The sequence below is a fragment of the Equus caballus genome, chromosome 14 (genome assembly GCF_041296265.1).
Source record: "Equus caballus isolate H_3958 breed thoroughbred chromosome 14, TB-T2T, whole genome shotgun sequence".
In the NCBI taxonomy this organism is placed as follows: Eukaryota; Metazoa; Chordata; class Mammalia; order Perissodactyla; family Equidae; genus Equus; species Equus caballus.
Window position 1 is genome coordinate 37,368,154 of NC_091697.1, and position 22,022 is coordinate 37,390,175.

The window sequence follows — 22,022 nt, forward strand, 5'->3', positions numbered from 1 at the left end:
TGTGAACAGGTGCAAAGCCACCTGGGGCTGATTTATTTGCCTAACTCCTGGTCTAACTTACCACTCAACCAGCTGCAGCGACTCAGCTCTCTCACTGGGTATATGCAACCATTAACCTAAAACCAGGCAGCTGAGACCTACAAGTAATTGAGCTATTTTTCCAGCTAAGTGGGACCAGCTGAAATTAAGTGCTTCCTTGAACCTTGATTGCCATTTTTAATCGGGCACTAGATTGGCATTCCCTGAATGCCTTTGCCCTTTGCAATTTATGTGGGGTTCAGGTGGAGGTCTGCCCCTTGTAACAAACATAGAGGTGGAGTTCATATATAGCATTTTCCTCCTTCCCAACCCTAGTCCTAAACTGGGTCTGTTTATACAATTTTCTTCATCTGTTTAAAGAGCACACCCCCCAGCCTTCCGTTCTACTTACCTCCTTCTCCTGCTTCAATCAGTTCAACCCAGAATTGACTGAGCTAAGTGACAAACAGAAATTTTCTCGTTGGTATGCGGAGGTACATCACATACATAAACTCATTGGCAACCTCAGTATTGACTGCCTTGCAGACTCATCACTTTAGACTTCTAATTTGGCTCCTTTTTCAGGGTTTGTCCATGACCTTGAAGAAGTCTGTTTTTCTTTTCTGGACCTTCGTAGCTCTAGCTATAAAATGAAATAATTACCATCTGCTGACCAAGATGGTTTCTGAAGTGCCACCCAGATCTCTGATCCCAGGAGTAACTTTCCCTCCTCCTTAGCAATCTGGTGATGAAAAAGGTACCATTGAGTGTGGGGTGGCTACAGGACCAGCCACATGATTTGCGGGTCCCCATTCAAAATGAAAATGTAGGTCCACTTGTTAAAAAATTATTAAGAATTTCAAGATAGCAACAGCAGATCATTAGGCCAAGTATGGAGCCCTTCTGAGAGCGTGGTCCTATGCAACTGCCCGGGTCACACTTCTGTGAAGTCAGCCCTGAGTGCCTGAACTAATCAGATAGGATAAACCAGCTATGCTCATGCCCCTTCTCAAAATTCTGCCTTATGTCTCCACTATCTTTTGCAGTGATAGCAAAATCAAATGCCTTTAAAATAAATAAGTGATGTGAGCTGGGGGTGGTGGTGACTGTGACAAAATGGAGAACAAATGTTCTATCTAAAAGGAGCAGCTAATACTGGTCTCCAGCCAATTGTCACGATGGGAGAATCTAGGCTTACTATTGCCTGTCTTTGTAATTTTTCAAAAGAAGACAAGATCAGGATTAAAAATAAGGAAATAAATCTCCTGATTTTTTGAGGAGAACTGTTGAGAAAAATTATCCCAAATTTGGAAGTGAGGCAAAAGGATGACTGCAATTCCTTTCAATGGCATCCAGACGCAGTGGTTCTCAAAATGTGTTCCCTAATCAACAGCATCAGCATCACCTGAGAACAAAGCATCAGCCTGTGTATATGTATATTTATGCTTATATATGCTCATATGTAAGTGAAATGAATGAAGGCAATGATACAAGGCACAGGAGGAGGAATTAGGATTATTTTGTTATTACAAGGTACTCACACAACCTGTGAAGTGGTGTAGTGGTATTTGAAAGTGGACTTGGATTAGCTGTAAATGCATATTGCAAACTCTAGGGAAACCAGTAAAAAAAGTAAAAAATAGGAGTATACCTGATATGCTAAGAAAAGAGAGAAAATGGAATGACATAAGACATTCAAATAAAACCACAAAAGGTAGAAAAAGAGTGGAAGACAAAAACAGGAAGAAAGAACAAAGGCAACAAATAGAAAACAGTAACAAATATAATAGATATTAATCTAACTATACCAATAATCGCTTTGAATGTCAATGATCTAAATGCACAAATTAAAAAAAGAGATTGTCAAAGTGGATCAAAAAACAAGACCCAATTATATGTTGTGTACAAGAAACTTGCTTTAAATATATGTATTAAAAATAAATAGATGGAGAAAAATACACCATGCTAACACTATTCAAAAGAAAGCAGGAGTAGCTATATTAGTTTCAGACAGAGCAGACCTCAAAGCAAGAAAATTTATCAGGGATGAAGAAGGGTATTATATAGTGATAAAGGGGTCAATATTCCAAGAAGACATAACAATCCTTAATGTGTTTGTGCCTAACAACAGAGCATCAAACTATGTGAGGCACAAACTGATAGAACTACGAAAGGAAATAGATGAATCCACTATCAAAGCTGGAGAATTCAACACACCTCTGTCACAAACAGACAGATCCAGCAGGCAGAAAATCAGTAAGGATATAATTGATCTCAACAACACCATCAATCAACTGGACATAATTGACTTCTATAGACTACTTCATCAAACAATAGCAGAATACACATTCTCCTCAAGATCACGTGGGACATTCACCACTATAGACCACATTCAGAGGCATAAAACACATCTTAACAAATTTATTTTTAAAATTTTTAAATTATTTTATTGAGGTCATGTTGGCTTATAACATTGCCTAAATTTCAGGTGTACGTTATTATATATCAGTTTCTATGTAGATTGCATTGTGTTCACCACCAATAGTCTAGTTTTTATCTGTCACCACACACATGTGCCCCTTTACCCCTTTCGCCCTCCTCCCATTCCATTCCCCTCTGGTAACCACAAATCTGTTCTCCTTATCAGTGTGTTTTTTTATCTTCCATATATGAGTGAAATTATACCATGTTTGGCTTTCTCTGTTGCGCTTATTTCACTTAGCATTATACCTTTAAGGTCCACCCGTTGTTGTCGCAAATGGCAGGATTTTGTCTTTTTTATGGCTGAGTACTATTCCACTGTGTGTGTGTGTGTGTGTGTGTGTGTGTGTGTGTGTTTCACATCTTCTTTATCCATTCATCCATTGATGGGCACTTGGGTTGCCTATCAATAATGCTGTGATGAACATAGGGATGCATAAATCTCTTTGAATTGTTGATTTCATGTTCTTTGGGTAAATATCCAGCAGTGGGATAGCTGGATCATATGGTATTTCTATTTTTAACTTTTTAAAAACTTTGCTGGGAAAGATTCGCCCTGAGGTAACATCTGTTGCTCATCTTCCTCTCTTTTCTTTTTTTCCTTCCCAAAGCCCCAGTACATAGTTGTATATTCTAATCATAAGTCCTTTTGGTTCTTCTATGTGAGGCACCACCACAGCATGGCTACTGACAGACAAGTGGTATGGTTTTGCACGTGGGGACTGAACCTAGGCCACTGAAGCAGAGTGTGCCAAACTTTAACTTCTAGGGCATTGGGGCTGGCTCTCTATTTTTAATTTTTTTAGAAATCTTCATACAGTTTTCCAAAGTGGCTGCACCAGTTTGCATTTCCACCAGCATATGAGGGTTCCCTTTTCTCCACATCCTCTACAAGATTTGTTATTTATTCTCTTCTTAATTATCACCATTCTGACAGGTGTAAGGTGATATCTCATTGTAGTTTTTATTTGCATTTCCTTAATAATTAGTGATGTTGAAAATCTTTTCATTTGTCTGTTGGCCATCTGCATGTCTTCTTTGGAAAAATGTCTGTTCTTATCCTCTGCCTATTTTTATCAGGTTACTTGTTTTGTTGTTGAGTTATATGAGTTCTTTATATATTTTGGAAATCAACTCTTTGTCAGGTATATGGTTTGCAAATATTTTCTCCCAGTTGGTGGGTTGTCTTTTCATTTTTTTAATGGTTTCCTTTGCCTTGTAGAAGCTTTTTAGTCTGATGTAGTTCCCATTTGTTTCTTTTTTCTTTTGTTTCCTTTGTCAGAGTAGACATGGTATTTGAAAAGATACTGCTAAGACCGATGTCAAAAAGTGTACTGCCTATATTTTCTTCTAGGAGTTTTATGGTTTCAGGTGTTACATTCAAATGTTTAATCTATTTTGAGTTAATTCTTGTGTATGGTGTAAGATGATGGTCTATTTTCATTTTTTTGCATGTAGCTGTCCAGTTTTCCCAATACCATTTATTGAAGAGACTTTCCTTTCTCTATTTTATGTTCTTGGCTCCTTTATTGAAGATTAGCTGTCCGTAGACATGTGGTTTTATTTCTGGGTTTTCAATTCTGTTCCATTGATCTTACACCTTAACAAATTTAAAAGAATAGAAATCATACAATGTCAACTTTCAGACCACAGTGGAATTAAACTAGAAATCAATAACAAAAAGATAACTGGAAAATTTCAAAATTATAGATTAAATAATACACTTACAAATAACCAAATGGATCAAAGAAGAAATCTAAAGAGAAATTAAAAAAATATTTTGAACTATGTGAAAATGAAAACAACTTAAATTTGTAAATATATAATGAAAGCAGTGCATAGAGGGAATTTATAGCATTGAATGTACATGTTAGAAAAGAAGAAAGATCTAAAATTAACCTAACCTTCCACCTTAGAAAACTGGAAAAAGAAGAGCAATTTAAATTCAAAGTAAGCAGAAGAAAATAAATAATAAAAATTAGAGCAGATATCAATGACATTGAAAACAAGAAATCAATAGAGAAAATCAATTAATACAAAAGCTGCTAGGTTGGAGACAAAGCCTGAATTCACACTGAAATGGGAGGAACTTCAGAGCACTGAAGCTTTCTCATTAAGATCAAGTATAAGGCAAGGATGTCCCCTTTCACTACTGCTTTTCAACATCATACTGGAAGTTCTAGCTAATGCAATAAGACAAGAAAAGGGAACAAAATATATACAGATTGGAGAGGAAGAAATAAAACTATATTCATAGATGACATGATCATCTATGTAAAAAATTTGAACGAATTGATAAAAAAAAATCCGTGGAACTAATAAGCAATTATAGCAAGGTTGCAGGATACAAGGTTAATATACAAAAGTCAATTGCTTTCCTATATATCAGCAATGAACAAGTAGAATTTGAAATTAAAAACACAATGCCATTTGCCTTAGCATCCCCATAAATGAAATACTTAGATAGAAATCTAGCAAAATATGTACAAGATCTATATGTATTTCTCATGGATTGGGGGGATTTTCTTTTCCTGTGGATTTTGGGGAGAGGAAAAAAGCAGAACTGAAGACTAAAATCTTGAACATAACCAAGAGACTTTTGGGTAAAAAACCCTCTTTAGGCTTTAATTCCTTCTATCAAAATGAATTCAGTAATCCTAACCTGGCTGCTTCGTGGAGTATTTGAAGAGCAGGAGAGTTGCTGGGGAACTACTCATTTATTAGAATGGCTAAAATCAAAAGAACTGACAATACCAAGTCCTGATGAGGATGCAGAGCAACTGGAGTTCTCATACTTTGCTGGTGGGAGTGCAGAATCGTACAGCCACTTTGGAAAATACTTTTTGCAGTTTCTTATGAAGTTAAACATATATTTAACCACAAGACCTAACAAGTCCACTTCTCATTATTTACCCTAGAAAAATGAAAACTTATTTTCACATAAAACTTGAATATTCATAGTGACTTTATTGATAATCATCAAAAACTGGAAACACCCAAATGTTCCTCAACTGGTGGATGGATAAACTAACTGTGGTACATCCACACAAGGGAATACTACTGAACAGTAAAAAGGAAGGAACTACTGGTACATTTGACAACATGAATGAATCTTAAATGCATTATGCTGGATGAAAGAAGCCAGACTCGAAAGGCTACATTCTGTGTGGTTCCATTTATATGACATTCTGGAAAAGACAACACCATAGAGACACAAAGGTGATCAGTGATTGCCATAATTGGGAGTGACAGAACAGGAGGGTAGTTTTTGGGGGTGTTCTTGATTGTGGCAGTGGTTATTCAATTGTACACATTCATCAAAACTCATAACTGTATATACTAAAAAAATGGAGAATGTTAATGTATATAAATTACTCCCAAATAAACCAGACTTTAAAAAAAAGAGCTAGTTGCTAGGAAAATGGTTTACAGAGTAAAGTTATCACAGGGCCAACATTATTCCCATAGTAAGGACCAATGAAGACAATTCTCCCACAAGCGTCTTGGAAGTTTACGCTAAGCCAGAATAAAATTATTATTATTAATTATTTAATTTATTATTTATGTATTTATTTATTTTTTTGTGAGGAAGATTTGCTCTGGGCTAACATCTGTTGCCAGTTTTCCTCTATGGTGTATGTGAGTCGCCACCACTGCATGGCTGATGAGTGGTGTAGGTGCATGCCTGGGATCCAAACCCATGAACCCAGGCCACCAAAGCGGAGTGCACCAGACTCAATCACTACATCATGGGGCTGGCCCCTAATTTTTAGTTTATTTAATGAAACATTTATTGTCTCTTCTAAGTGCTGGGAGGATGAGAGAAGTACAAGGTCCAGCTCCTATTCACAAAGGGCTCAGAATGCAGTGGGGTTGGGATAGGAAAAAGACAATTACAGTATAACACAATCATTATCTTTGATAATAATTAAAGAATCAGTATTTAATTAGACTCTTAACTCATCACACAACTAAAAGCACAAACTAAGCATTATGAATACTCTCTCCACCCTCACATTTATTAGCAGCAGAACGAGGATAATGAAAGCAAGCGTTTATTGGCTGCTTACTACGTGAGAGGTGCAACTCTAAGCACCCATTTAAGCCTCACAAAAACCCTATGAGCTAGGAACTGTATTTATCAGCATCTTTTATAGATGAGGCAACAGTCACAGAAAACTTTATTTGCCTATGGTCACACAGCTAGTAAAGGACAGCAAAGGGATTTAAATCCTGGCAGGATGGCCACATCCAAACCACGATAGTATACTGTAGCTAGAGAAGAACAGTGAGCTGGGTCACCTGGACTCTGAAACTGGTTGCTCTAATTGGCCTTGTTTCCCTAACATCAGAAGAGAGAGTCAAGCATGTGTAGAGAGATCAAAACTCTGCATAAGACACCAGATAAACCATTATTCCTTTAGCGTTCCTTCCCTGTGTTTAACATATACCCCCCCTCCCCCCATTACTGAACTGACTCACAAGTATTGTAAAAAACAGAATCGGAAAAAAAAAAAAGACAAAAACAAAAAACCTTCATCCATCCGCAGTCTCATCAGTCACCCAGAGATCACCACTGCTAATGTTTTGGCACATTTCCTTCTATTCCTTTTTTAAATGTCTTTTATTTACATAGCTGAGATCATATTTAAATGTATCTTTGGACTCGGCTTTTTTTCACTAAATATCAGAGCATAAACTCTTTGTAAATGTTATTTTAAATGGCTGCATAATAATCCATCATATGGATATTCTATAATTTATTAACTGTTCCTTCACAGTTGGATTTTTAGGTTGTTTCTAGTATTTTCACTATTATAAATAACACCACTATGAACATTCTAGTCCATAAATCTTTGTGTGTGTTGCAGATTATTGTTTTAGGATAGTTTCCCAGAAATGTGATTACTAGGTTAAATGTCATGAATAGTTTAAAGATTATGTGGAGATGTAGTATTCTTTATAAATAACCAATACATTCTTTCCGAATAAATGGAAAGGCTTCCAGGGAATCAAAAGTGTGGATATGCTTATTCCTGTGAATAAATGTGGAGGGTGGTGAATGAGAGACAGAATTGGGAACTTCCCTACCCCTTGGTCGGTGAAGTAACCACTGGACTTTTTCTCTTGTGAGCAACTTCCCAATTTTTCCGGGGTACCTGCTGATTAAATATTGATCAGCTGAGTGTCAGCAATTGGAAGCAAATTTCAGGCATGGAGTTTATATGCCTATTGCAAGTACATTGTCCATAGAATCAGTTAGACTTGGCACTTCAGCCTTTTTTACTTGGCTCAGCTCTTTCACCACCATTATCTCAACAGCTTCTCACAGCTCCTGCGTTAGATTGGAGCAACCATTACCATTCCCAGGTCATTGTTCAGAAACTCAGGCCCAAAAAGGAGAAGGGACTTACCCAAAGTCACAGAGCTGGTTGGAAAGAACTGGGACCAAAGTTCTAGTCTCATGGCACTAGGGCTGAAGCTCCTGTTATGGACTGAATTATGTCTCCCCTCAACCCCCCAATTCATATGTTGAAGCGCTAACCCCCAATGTGACTGTATTTGGAGACGGGGCCTATAAGGAGGTAATAAAGGTCAAGTGAAGTCATAAGGGTGGGGCTCTGATCCAATAGAATTAGTGTTCCTATAGTAAGAGGAAGACTAGGGCTCTCTCTCTCTCTCTGTATGCTCACACAGAGGAGAGGCCACGCTGAGGACATAGTGAGAAGGTGGCCATCTACAAGCCAGGAAGAGACACCTCACCAGAGACCAGCCCTGCCAACACTTTGATTTTGGACTTCCAGCCTCCATAACTGTAAAAAATACATTTCTTTGTTTAAGCCACTCTGTCTATGGTATTCTGTTATGGCAGCCCTAGCTGACTAATATGGATTTTGGTACCAAGAAGTGGGGTGCTGCTGTAACAAATACCTAAAAATATAGAAGTGGCTTTGGAACTGGGTGAACGTAGAGGCTGGAAAAGCTTTGAGGCACATGCTAGAAAAAACCCTAGAATGCTTTGAAGGGACTGTTGGGAGAAATATGATGTTAAAGGCAATTCTGCTGAGGGCTCAGGAAGAAAAGAGAAGAGCTGAAAAGAAAGCTTCTATCACTTTAGAGAAGACATATATCATCGTGAACAGAATGTTGGTATGAATGTTAAAGGCGATTCTTGTGAGGTCTCAGACGGAAATGTAGAACACGTTATTGGAAACTGGAAGAAAGGTGATCCTTCTCATAAAGTGGCAAAGAACTTGGCTGAATTGCGTTCTAGTGTTTTGTGGAAAGTAGAAATTGCAAGTGATGAACTTGGATATTTGGCTGAGGAGATTTCTAAGCAAAGTGTTGAAGGTGTGGCCTGTGTTCTCCTTGCTGCTTATAGTAATATTCGAAAGGAAATAGATAAATTGAAGGAATTGCAAAGCAAAAAGGAACCAGAGCTTGAAGATTTGGAAAATTCTCAGCCCATCCATATTGCAAAAACGAGAACGCATGTTCTAGAGGTGACACCAAGGGTCTGGCTGGACAATCACTCTATAAGGAGATGACCCGTGCACTTAATCAGCCATGTCAGCAGAAACCAGGAATAGAGATGGGATCATACCAGCAGAGACAGTGCCAGTTTGGACCAAAGGGAACAGAGACAGGATGAAATAAAGGAAGGCTTTTGGAATTCTGGGATACTAAAGGACAGGACCCAGAAAGCAAGGCTATTCCATTCTTGGTTCTAGAGGATGTGGCCCCCTCTTGGTTTTAGGGAGCCAGGCTGCCCCTGCCCAATGGTTCAGGTGCCGTGCTGCAGCAAAAAGCCACAGGGGTAGGGCTGCTCCCCACAGCCAAGAGGACAGGCCTGCTGCCTCAGGCTGTGGCGGTAACACTACTGCTCAAGTGGGCCCAGAAGGCAGAGCATCTAGCCAGAGAATTATTCTAGAGCTTTAAAATTTAATAGAATTTGACTTGCTAGGTTTTGGATTTGCTCAGGACCCATCTCTCCTTTCCTCTTTCCAATCTCTCCCTTTTGGAATGGGAGCGTCTATCCTGCACCTGTGCTTTGGAAGCACATAACTTGTCTGGTTTCACAGGTTCACAGCTGGAGAGGAATTTTGCCTCAGGATGAATCACACCTTGAGTCTCACCCATGTCTGATTGAGATGCTATTTAGACGAGACTTTGGACTTGGAATTGATGCTGGAATGGGTTAAGACTTTTGGGCTGTTGAGATGGAGTGAATGTATTTTGTGTGCAAGAAGGACGTGAATTTTGGGGGGCCAAAGGACAGATTGGTATGGACTGAGCTGTGTTCCCCCGCAAATTCATATGTTGGAGCCCTGATCCCCAATGTGACTGTATTTGGAGATGGAGCCTATAAAGAGGTAATAAAGATTAAATGAGATGGTAAGGATGGGGCTCTTATCTGAGGGGATTAGCGTCCTTTCAAGAAGAGGAAGACAGCAGAGCATGCTGTCTCCACACAAGAGAAGAGGCCATGTGGGGACGCAGTGAGAAGATGGCCATCTATAACCCAGGAAGAGAGGCCTTATCAGAAAACAACTAAGCCAGCACCTTAATCTTGGACTTTTAGCCTCCAGAACTATGAAAACATAAAATTCAGTTGTTTAAGCCACCCAGTCTGGGTATTTTGTTAGGCAGCTTGAGCAGACTAATACAGCTTCTAAATACATCAATGGCAAAAAGTGTATCTTTTATTTATCCCATGGATGCCCAGTGGTTTTGACAGACCCACCTACTCATCACCTTCAGGAGTGCCTTGTCCTCCCCAGTCCACAGCATCCTGTTTACTTGTGCAACCCTGGGTTTGAAGAAAGAGGTTCAGCTGGCAGGAACAGAGGGCAGAGAGGTCTGAGGCTCAGTTTCTCGAACCAGGCTTTGCCAAAATTTGCTAACGGGTCTTAGGTAAGCCATTTCTCTCTGATTATCAGTTTATCCATCTATAAAATAAGGTGTGTTGCCTCAAGCTCTGGAGTTCTACAGATGTGGGGTTGAATTCAGACTCTGACATCAGCTGTGTGATCTTGGGCAAATTACTTAGCCTCCCAGGTTTGGTTTTCTCCTCTGTAAAACAGAACAGCATCAGTACCTACCCCAGGAGATTATTGGGTTATTGGGCTAATGAAAAGAGATGTTGTATGCAGAGTCCCTGGAACATATTAAAGGACAATAAAAAGTAGTTCTTTTCCTTGATTAACTAAGCTAATGTATGCAAAGTACTGAGGACAGTGTCTGGCACTTAGTAAGGGTGTTATCAGTCTTAGTTATATTGTTTTCTTATTCTAGCAGATAGTAAGCCCTCAGTGAGTGAATGTCACTGTTATTATTTTCAGGTCCCATCTCCGTCTATTGCCCTCTTTTGACGAAAATAATCTATAACCAATCTATAAATGAAAATTTGGGAGAGTTTATTCTGAGCTGAAATCTGAGGACCATGGCCCGGTGCCTTTCTTCCTGAAGGAAGAAAGGGCACCAAATAAGTGGGGTGCACAGAGTGGTTATATACACCCAAACAGGATGTTTCACACATGATTGAAATGTCCCTTTTACAATAGTCGCGAGACTGCTCTGTTGGCACAGCGATTGATGGAAACAGCAGGTAGGTCTGCTGTCCCGGTGAACACGGCAGGGTGGCAGGTCTGTTGTCTGGAGCTGGGTGGTCACAGGTGAGCTGGGTGGTCAAAGGTGAGCACAGCAATCAGTTCCTAGCCTAAGGAAAGATGCTTATCCCTAAGGAAATGCCAATGTGGGAGGAAGTTTCACCTTTATCTCAAGGGCCTTTGTTCTTGCCACAGGAAATGTTTTAAAGTAGATATACAATATGTGCTCAACAGCCACAGTCAGGTCCTTTTGGAAAAACAAAGTCAGGCCGAATTAGGTTTACACCAAATGGCTTCCTCATATACTCCAATATATCCTATTGCTTGCCATTTCTATTTTGTCACCTCCAAAGCCCCAAATCCTAACCATCCCAAATTCCAGTTTCCCCCCAGTGCAGCCGATGGGCTTTCTGGCCCTAGTACGGTTTGTCTAGGCCGTTTTCCCTGCCTGGTCCTCCATTTCTCCTCCTCCCCAGCTCACATGTCTTCTCCTCTGGGAATCCTCTCTTCACAACCCGCTTCCTCCCAGTCAGGAGGAATGGCTCCTTGATTTGTGTCCTGCTAAGAAAACAACTCCATATAGCACTTAGTTCTTTGTGCCTGGTGAATCACTTAACTCTTTCGGAGCCTGCCTCCAAGAGTGGCAGCTTCTGGGAGACGGTGTTGGCTGTGCAGCCTCTGAGTGTCACCCAAGGCGTCTAGCACAGTGCGACACGGAGTAAGCGGGCAGTTGTCCCAAGAGGGGTCCAGTTTAACTCCTAGAAGCCGAGCCCCCGACCCTGCCCAGGCCGCGCCCACCGTGAATCCCTGCCTCTCCTCGGGCTCCGACCCTCTCCTCTGCTCCCCATCACCTGAGCCGGCCCGGCTCCCCAGGGGTCCCGCTGGCTCCTCCCCTCGAGGTCCCTCCCGCCGTCTCCTGGCGGGCGCGTCCCCTCCTCCACCCCATGGCGGAGCCCTGCGGGGATGAGGGCGGAGCGTCGCGGCTGATGGCTGGGAGCCGGGCTGGGAGGCGCAGGGTGAGCAGTGGGTTCCAGACGCGCCGCCGCCTGGTTAGGGGGCTGGCATGGCCGCGTGCTTGTGAGAGCGGAGCGCGCGAGGGGCCGCTGCCACCATGCCCGGGGGCGTGGGCGCCGCCCGGCTCTGCCTGCTGGCGCTCGCCCTGCCAGGATGGACCAGAAGTAAGTGTCCGGGCGCCGGGGTGCTGGGGAGGGATGGAGGCGGGTGGGTTGGGTGGCCCGGAGACCTGGGGATCGCCCCCCGCAAGTCCGGGGGGCTGCGCCCCCGCCGGCCCCCAGCCTGGGAGCCCAGGCTTTGTTCCCACGTTGTGCGCCCCGGGAGGTGGTTGGAGGTCCGGGAGACCGAGGACAGGCAGAAAACAGCCGGTCCCTCCCTCGCTCGCCTTCCTCTCTCTTTCTCTTTTTCCTCTGTTTTACTGCTTTCGGCTTCTCTGTCCGCTGCTTTCCCAGTCTCCTTTTCTTTGTGTGTGTGTTCCTATAAATATATATTGATAAAATTGGAACCATACCATATGTACCGTTTTGTGGCTTGCATTTTCCACTGCACGTTATGAGCACTTCCCACTGCACATTATTTTCCCACATCATTACATTCTCCAAAAACATGATTTTAATGACTATAAATTCCATCAAGAAATCACAGAAGTATAATTTTCAAAAAGTTAAAAACATGACTCTTATACAAATACAGGATGAATGGGTGGCAAAGATTTATTTAATTCATTAATGAGGCATTGAATAGAAGGGTAAAGCTGATGGAAAGCATTAGAAGAACGGGAGTGGTACAGGCATTGGAGGAAGAATGTTGAAATCATGTGCTGGGACAGATACAAAGTGGTCTATGCCCCGTGGGCCCAAACAACCATGATTCTTGGTTATCTATTATACTGAAGTTATTTGCATCTCTAGCCCACAGAAATCTAGAGTTAACCCAGAACTTCAGAGTATAATCTTTTAATTAATAGTCAATTTACAAAGTCAAGCAAAGGTACACTCCCCTAGTTAATTCAGTGATCCATGGGAGGGCCTGTCAAACAATGCTCCAATGTGGATTGAAAGACATCCTGCTGGCTTTTTGCCTTATTTACAGATTTTGAACAATTTTTCTTAAGATGTGCTGTGTTCCTCTATTATTGAGCCTTTAAATTGCTTTCAGTATTTTGTGCAATCATAAAGATCATTTAATTCCTTTAATATTTCATTAAACATCATATAATTCCTTTTTGTTGCAAAGAATCCAGACTTCTTAGAGCCACTAGAGCAGGGTCTATGTCTCTCTGGTCCCCCCTGAATATCAAGCACCTAGCATAGTACTTGGTACATAGTTAAGTACTCACAAAACACATAATGAATAAATGAATACATTGTTTCTGATTTTTACCAATATAATGAAACTAATGCTAGTCTAAGGAGATTATTTTTTAGGATATATTTTGATTGAGAATACATTATATCAGTAATATGAAAGAAAGGTTAATCACTCATAATCCGGCCACTCCAACAGAACAACTATGGCCATCTTTTATATCGCTCATTATATTCTGTGGTTGGTTTAGAGAGAATAGATTTTGGAGTCCTCACCCCCATCTCCAGGAATCCTATGGATTTGGCCTATTCTTGTGGAGACTAGTTTACCTAGGTCTTGAGAAATTCCCACTTTATGAAGATTGTCTGCAAGCAGTGTTTGAGGTCTGCACTGCCCACAACAAGTGTCTCCTCAAACAAGTTTCAATTCACCTTTCTTGTAAGATCCTGCTACTACCTGTCAGGGTTGCCTTGAGGATGAGGGAGAACTGGGTTGGGAGAGTGATTTGGAAACTGGGAAGTGATATGCAAATGCAAACTTGCCATTAGGAAGCTCAAGTTAGTGCCATGATGCTTTGTGGATTGGGAAGCAATTTCAAAGAGACACTCCCCAGTAATGCTTTGAGATGGGCTGGCGGGTATCATTGTCTACATTTTACAGTTGAGAAAACTGAAGCTCAATGGGAATAATATCCATGGGCTTGACCTCCAGAATATACCCAGAATCCAACTGCTTCATTCCTCTCCACTGATGTCATTCTAGTCTGAGCCACCATCATCTCTCACCAGGGCTCCTGCAAGTTTTCAGCTCTGCCTTCCTGCTTCTACTCTCACTCTTCCCCCCTCCCCCACCCCAACCCCTTCTCCCCCCAGCAGGCAGAGTGATCGTTTTAAAACTGAACACAGATCGTATTGCTGTGTCTAAACCCTCCAGTGCCTTCCAAGTCTATTTATAATAAAATCCAGACACTTTCCATGGCTTCTGCGATATCAGACCCGTGGCTGCCTTGCTGAGCACATCTCCTACCAACTTCCCCCCTCATTTACTAGACTCCAGCTACCTCTGCCTTCTGCTTGTTCTTCAAACAGGCCAAGTCTGTCCCTGCTCAGGCAGGGCCATGGCACTTGCTGGGCCCTCTACCTGGGTCATTCTTCCCCCAAATCTTTGCAAGGCTGCCTTCTTCTTGTCCCTTGGCTCTCCATTCAATGCCATCTTTGCGGATCGTCCTTTCTAAAATAGGCACGGCCTCTTCGGCATCTCTTTATTCCATGACCCTGTTGTACCATTTGAGAATATTTATGTATAGTACTGTCCATCTCCCACCTCTAGAAGGTAAACTTTGTGAGGAGTACAGAGACCTTGTTAGCCCTGTTTACCGCTATGTTGCCAACACCTAGCAGAGTGCCTGACCCGCAGCAAGTACCAGGGCCCTGCAATACCGCAGGTCTTCTGGTGACCCAATATTGGGTCTTTGGCAGTGCCTGCCTGGCTTCGCTAGGCTGCTGAGGTCTGGGATTCCAATGGTTGTGCATCCTGTATTGGCAGGAGGAAGTGGGGAAGGCAGCCCCCTGCTACAGCATGAACTGACAATACCTCAGTGGAAGACTGCAGAAAGCCCCACGAAAGAAAAGGTAAGACTCAAAGTATCTCATTTTCACAGGCAGGAGTGACCACTCTATTCTGTGAGGCTTGGGGTGACCTACTCAGCTTTCCTGGAGGCCCAGTCATCACTATTAGTTCTGTTTCTGGCCCGTTCTATCGTGTGTGTTGGTTTTGGAAATCCTAGATGGGACTTTCCTTCATGTGTGACAAAGTTTTAGATCACTTCCGAATGTTATTAGTTGAGGAAATGAAAATCTGCATTAATGCTGATACAAGCTAAGTGCAAATATGTGTTACAGAAATCACTGACTCTAAATTGGAATTGATTAAATATTGTCATTATTATTTTTGTTCTGCATAATAAATGCTTTATTTTATTGATGAGATAATGTACTTGGAGAGAAAAATGATAATCCAAACTCTTTGTGTGTGTGTGTGTGTGTGTGAAGAAGACTGGCCCTGAGCTAACATCTGTACCCATCTTCTAGTTTATGTGGGATGCTGCCACAGTATGGCATGGAGAGCGGTGCTAGGTCTGTGCCTGGGATCCGAACCTGTGAACCCTAGGCTGCCGAAGTGGAGTGCATGAACTTAACCAGTACGCCATCGGGCTGGCCCTCTAAACTCTTTTATTTGTAAGAGACAGGGTAGGGACCTAGTGCTGGGAATATGTCTAAAAATCCAGTAGGGTCCTTGGGCTCTGATACCAGCAAAATGCACAGGCTTTATCATGGAGATTGGGAATAAGACAGAAAACATCATCCTGTTCTTACAGAGAGGACCTGTGCATCTAGGTTACTTTTTGTGTTTCAGGTTTTTACAGTTTAAGTGAGACATGAAAAAGCTTGAAAAGATGATGTGATTGCTGTGTGCTGGTAACCAACTGTGGGACCTTCCACTTTCTAAACTTCAGTTTCCTCATTTATAAAATAGGGCTTAGAGTGAATAAGAAGGAAGAGAGCTGGGGAGAGGGGGTAGTTCATAAGATCCCTTTGCGTTCAAACGGTCAGTGATTTATTGGGCAACGTGTAAGAGCAAGATTATAGTTGGAGAAAGGAGAGAGCTGTGTCAGGAAAGATTTCAGACTTTGTGACTCTTGAATCTGGAAAGGTAAATGGAGAGGAGAAATGCCTGGAATCGTTGAAGTTATGGCTAGAGTAATACAGACCTGTCCAAAAATGCTCCGATTTGGATTAAATAAGGGAACTTATAGTGAAAATATTAGGACAAATGAAAGCAAGTAACATTTTATCCTAAAGACGGTAAATGTGTGGAATTCATGTCATCAAAAAGTAGGAGAGGCTGAAAATAGCTTCAGGAAACGTCTAGACAAGTTAATGGATGGCCCTCATAGAGCAGGTTATTTTTAAAAGTTAAGATCTTGGATAGTCCAACCTATCCATTATTGCCTGAGGGCTGGATCTGATACTTTTTGTAGAGGCCTCTCTGTTCCCTCCAGATGTGGGATGCTGGGCATCCTCAGGAAGAGCCTGAGAAACAAAGTGGAGATCCTGTCTTTGTTTCTAGCCATTGTCTGCCCAGAATCTGGGTCACTGTATTTTGTAGAAATAGTCAGCATAGTGCCTGGCACCATAAGTATTTGTTGAATGAACAAATAAATAAATGTCAAAGAGACAGAGAGAGTAGAAGGTAGGTCCACTCAGGCCTCTTATTCTCAATTATCTAATTCATTCATCAAACGTTAATTGATCATTCACTGTATACCAAATATTGTGCTAGATCTTAAGGGGGATGCAGATATATAGGACAGATTTCCAATACCCTGTGGAGCTGAAGATCTGTTTAATCCAACCCTGAAGAGAAAGGAATTTTCACCCATCCCTGGGGGAAGTAAAAATAGCGGGTTGGCTTCCTGCACTTCCCAGGAGAGGTGATGTTGCCTCTTCCTAGCATGGAGTGGAGTTCTGAGAGAAAAGCTGAGTAAAGCTGGACAGGGAAGCTGCATAGATCTTGCAATGCTGCTTCATTGTTTTGCTTGAAATGTGCCCTGGAAACAAAGAACATCATACTTTAAATATCAGTGTCTGAGCATTTTCCAGACCAGAGAGAAATATTTTTGGCTTACCCGCTTAAAAATAAATATTCCTACTCTTGTTGCAGCTTGTAGCTCTTTGGGGGAGAGGTGACAGTGCTTTGATTTGTGTCACCTTTCCTTTTTTGTGTGGGCTGTCACGTGGCCACCTACCTCTTGGATAAGGGAGTTGCTACAGCTCTGTTGCCATGTGCTTTTCCTCAAATGCCCACTTGGTACTGTGTCCTTGATGCTTGATGTGATTGAGCAGGGAACTTGCTCCAGAACTCCCCAGAGTAAAGTGGCAAAGAACCAGAATAGGCGTTGGCAGAGCTGAATCAGGGCATCAGAAACAGAGAAGTGAATCCTTTAGTGAAAGTTATTGGGCAAACATCCTCACCTTCCTCCCCCCATGGTTTTGAAATGTCCCTTCTTAAGAGAAGTCAACAGGATAAGTTAACAAAAAATAGCAAAGGACAGGGTTGCCCAAGTGTCCTGGATCAGAATATTCAGATCTCATCAGAGCTCTTGGTGGCCCCAAAATCTCAGGGATGCTCAGGACCCTACTGGGAAGTAGAGTTTGGGGCAAATAAGAAGAGGAATATGCTCGGAAGAGGCAGGCTCCTAACTAGAGGTGGCAAAGCAGACACGCAAAAACTAAGCTTTAGGGTCAACCTTAAACGGGGAAGAAGATCCGTTGTAGCCAGAGCTTCTGTGGATTGAAAGAGACTTCAAGAGTTCACCGGTTCCTCCGTCTCAAGTTAGAAAGCGTGTATATAAAACACTCCAGAGAACTGATCCTGTTTTAAATAGTTTTAAATATGTAAAACTCCTGTTTTAAATAAATAATTTCTTCCTTTAAAAAGAAGTTAACTGCCTTAAGTTTAGTTGTTGAAGCATGGAAGTTTATTATGACTTTTATTTTTGATTTCTTTGAAATTTTCCACACGAATAAGGTAAACAGAACAGAAATAAAAAGCCCGTTTAAAAATATATAAAAGCAATTATAAAAACAAGGAAAGATGCATGAAATAAAACTAACCCATGATCCCGCTGCCAGAAGTAACCATGATAACCCTTTGATTTACTTCTCTCTTCTTTTTTCCTTTACAAAAGTATATTTAACTAAAATATACAGTGTTGTGTTTTGAACCTTTGCGCTTAATAACTGTCATGTAGATTTTCTTGATAATTTAAAAATTATTTAAAGTCGTTGTTTTTAATGTTTTATCACTGGAATGGGTCATCGTTTGTTTAACCGCTCTCCTGGTTTTGCATATTTAGGTTATATTTCATTAGTTGTTATTATAAGTAATGAGCATCCTTGTGTACAGACCTTTGCCTGTCCTTCCATTTGTTGGCTTCAGACACAGTCTTATACTACTGGGTCAGAGGGTCTCGACATATTAAAACTCTTGGTCCATACTATCGAATTATTTTCCAGTGAGTTGGTATCAATTTAAATTCTCACCGGTAGGGTGCGAGAGTGCCAATTTTACAGTGTGCTTCACTGCGTTGTGATTTTGGTTTTAAAGGAGCTTCATCACTTTGATTTTTTAAAAGCTATCTTTAAAAAAAAAAAGGAGCAGGGAGCAGTTACCAGTGATGCTGACCATGTTTTTCATGCTTCTTGGCCATTTGTATGATAACTTAAATGACCTATGCTGGGTGCATAGAAACTTTGGCCACCAGCAAATTTTCTCTTGTGTGTAAAATATATCTTCTTTTAAACCTGTAAAACCTTAGTTTGAAGTGTTCCTAGTTGTCTCTTCTGAGATGATTGGGGTCTCCAACCTGAGAGCCAAAATAAAATAAGCACCTACCATAAAGAGGCTTTCCTGGTATTTTACATAATAGTCAACATGTATGAGGGGCTTCCTGTGTTCCAGGCACTGTCATAAATTCTTTATGTTCACTATGTCACTTAATCCTCATAAGATCCCCGTAAGGTTGACTGTTGTTATCTCTACTTTATAAATGAGGAAACTGAGCTGTAGGGAGGATCAGTAATATGCTTGAGTTCATATTACTGCAGTGTCAGAGCCAGCACTTGAATCCAGATCTGGCTCCAAACGAAATTTGCTGTTGAAGATCGTGTTTTCCCAAATTTGCCTTTACCAGACCTGCAAGCACTCACACCACATTTCAGCTTGGAGTTTCCTTTCCTCTGTCTTTTAGGAGAAGGCAGATGGGGGAGGGGAATTGGGTCCTTCTGGGATTGAAGTTATTTCATGTTTGGGCTGGAAATGCAATTGACCCTTTTCATTCACTTCCTGTAGATCAATGTGAGAGCTCTGTGCTCAATCCTGTGCCCGTTCCTGGGAATCTTATTCCCTGCTTTGAGGAACTGACATTCTTTTGTTGTTCTTTTAGCATCCACTCAAAGCTGAGCTCAGGGTAATGGCTGAAGGGCGAGAACTGATCCTGGACCTGGAGAAGAATGAGTAAGTGGACTTCTCCTTTGTGTAAAATGAAACAACTCACTTCCATGTCAACGCCGGACGCAGGTGCCGCTGTTTTGGAAGGAAGCAGTTAGTGAAGTGACCTCAGCTCTCAATCCTTGGTTCCTCTGTGGGGAGTGTCTTGCAAAGACAGCATTTCCAGTTTCTTGAATCACTGTGAAATTACTGGACTGTTTGACATCTTCCTTGAATCTCTTTAGGCTGTATTTCCGGGGCTTCTTAGAGTTCACTGCAGGCACACAGGGTGTGTGTGTGTGTGTGTGCGTGTGTGTGGGAGATGAGGGAGGGATGACTGGAGGACTTCGGCAGCTGTCTTACTGGCTGCAGCACAGCGCATGGCAGGAAGCGAAGGAGATTAGAGGAAAACAGTGGAGAGGAGAGAGGCAAGGCGGAGTGTTGTGGGATTTGGCGCCTCAAACCCTGGCTGCTCCATCTGTTCTGGGTCAGCTAAATCTGAGGTTCTGCCAATAAGGGCATGGTCAGCAGTCTCCTGGCTTCCTCGAGCCAGTTCCTCCACGTTCTTAACCTCATTCATCTTGGGTGGCCACCTGGCTCAAAAATATTTCCACATTGATTTGCCATCAAGCACGGTTTTATCTTGATTCATTTTTGAGCCGATGAATAGACGTAGTGCATGGCTGCATCTGCTGCTCATTCTTTGGCCATTCTTAATCTGCTTGACTAGTGGACGGCTCTCCTTTACTTGGCTGGGGGACCCTGAAGGCCTTTGGTGTTTCCCCTCCAATGGTCCCATTTTTAATTTGCTGCACAGACCTTGCAGATAAGACTGCATGGCTCAGAGAACTGCCTGTCTCCTCTTGGCAGCCTCCGGAGTCCTCTGAGAGCAGATGAGTAATCAAACACATCACTGCCAAGAAAGGGATGGATAGGGACCTTCCCATATCCAGAAGGATGGGAATGGCTGCTAAGCTTGGGTGGAAAGTGAGAATATAAATTATTCCAAATTTGGACTTTTTGGACACTTGCAAATAGGGTGAGTGGAGTCAGAAGTGTGGTAAAAGTTCAACATAAACAGCATGTGCAGTAACGGGGCTTCGTCCGCGTCTTCCCTTTGCCTCCAGTATATGGTGGCCTTCGGGAAGCCAGAGAGATGAGCTTCTCGGTCATTTTTGCTGCTTTCCTCCTGAGAGTACAACCATCCCAGGAATGTGTTCCTTTTGTCCCTTTCCCTGGAACAGACCTGGCTGGCTGAGTGCCCAGAGGGTGCAGGCTCTGCCTACCTGGGATTTCTTCCCGCGTTTTCTTCCTTTGGTCTTGTAGGAAAAAGCCATTAGAGGGTCTGTTCCTGACAGTCTCTCTCGGGGGCCTGCTTTAGCTTCTCAGGGCCCCTGAACTCCAGGTCTAGTCTAAAGGGTCCCTATTCCCTCCTCAATCTAATCTGTCCTGTTCTGCCCCCAGGTAGAGCATTTGACCCTTCAGCTTCCTCTGGATAGTCCAAGTGATGGAGGTGATGTCGTGAGCAAATCCTTAGGAGCTGGACTGGCCAAACAGGGATCCCATCCTTCCCTCGTATTTTGGAAACTTTGCAAGAGGTCATAGGAAGTTAGAGCGGGAAGAGGCCTTAGAAAACACTGACTGTGACGGTCCTATGCATGGATGTAGAAAATTTGACTCAAGGGATAGGCACTTGTCTAAAGTGACACAGAAAGTAAATGAGAGAGAGGAGACTAGGCTCATTTGTGTTCTTGGCTTGGGTCTGGAGTCATAGAAACCCAGATTCAACTTACTAGCTGTTTAACCTGGGGCAGATTGATGCATCTTTTGGAACCTCAGTGTCCTCACTTATAAAATGAGGCTAGTACGGGCAACCTCGTAGGGTGGTTGTGAGGACTGAATGACGTGATGTGCACAGGGTACTTACAGAACACCTGGTGAGTGGTCGACTACTCTTGTGATTTTTGTTGTCCTCCACTGAGGTTCCAGAGGAGAGCCCAATGATGCGGCTCTATTGTCTGCTGCTCCCAGCAGCTCTGTGCTTTCCCAGTGACTGGCGGGGGCCTGGATGTGGTTCCTGGCCTCCCTGAGTTGGCAGGAGGCAGGAGACTTGACAAAAATGGAAGCAGCAGAGCCAACCAATATGACCTCACCAGGTATCCCTGGGGGACGGCTTCCTGCTATTTTCGTCTAAATTGGGCTTTTTGTTTTTGAACACGTGTTAGCAAGCGGAACTCCAACCGCACACGACTTCCTAGTGTGTTTATTTCCCAAAGCCTTCCCATTCATGGTGCGTGCGAGTCTGGATTCAAAACAGCTTGGCGGGGGGTGGGGGGGGGTGGTGATGCTTTTCTGGTTTTTCAAATTGCTGTGTTAGTTTTTATAATCCTGTGATATTTGAGGGGAAGCTAGGTCCTGTGCTAAGTGACTCCTCAGAATCTGGTTCTTAACTCCCTCAATGGATTCATTCATTTTTTTCATCTACTATGCATCTGTAGCATTCCAGGCACCAGTGTCGGTACTGAGGATGTAGCTGTGAAT

At 42.3% G+C, this 22,022-nt stretch overlaps 1 protein-coding gene across 1 annotated transcript in view; it reads left to right on the forward strand.

The window, feature by feature from the left end:
• The first annotated feature begins 12,033 nt into the window (after positions 1-12,033).
• The window catches only part of ADAM19 (ADAM metallopeptidase domain 19), an 81,579-nt gene continuing 71,590 nt past the window's right edge, over positions 12,034-22,022 (forward strand). The window contains exons 1-3 of the mRNA XM_023617322.2: positions 12,034-12,286; positions 14,976-15,061; positions 19,438-19,508. Coding sequence (XP_023473090.1) covers positions 12,220-12,286; positions 14,976-15,061; positions 19,438-19,508 — 224 coding nt within the window. The 5' untranslated portion in view covers positions 12,034-12,219. The remainder of the gene's footprint in view (positions 12,287-14,975; positions 15,062-19,437; positions 19,509-22,022) is intronic.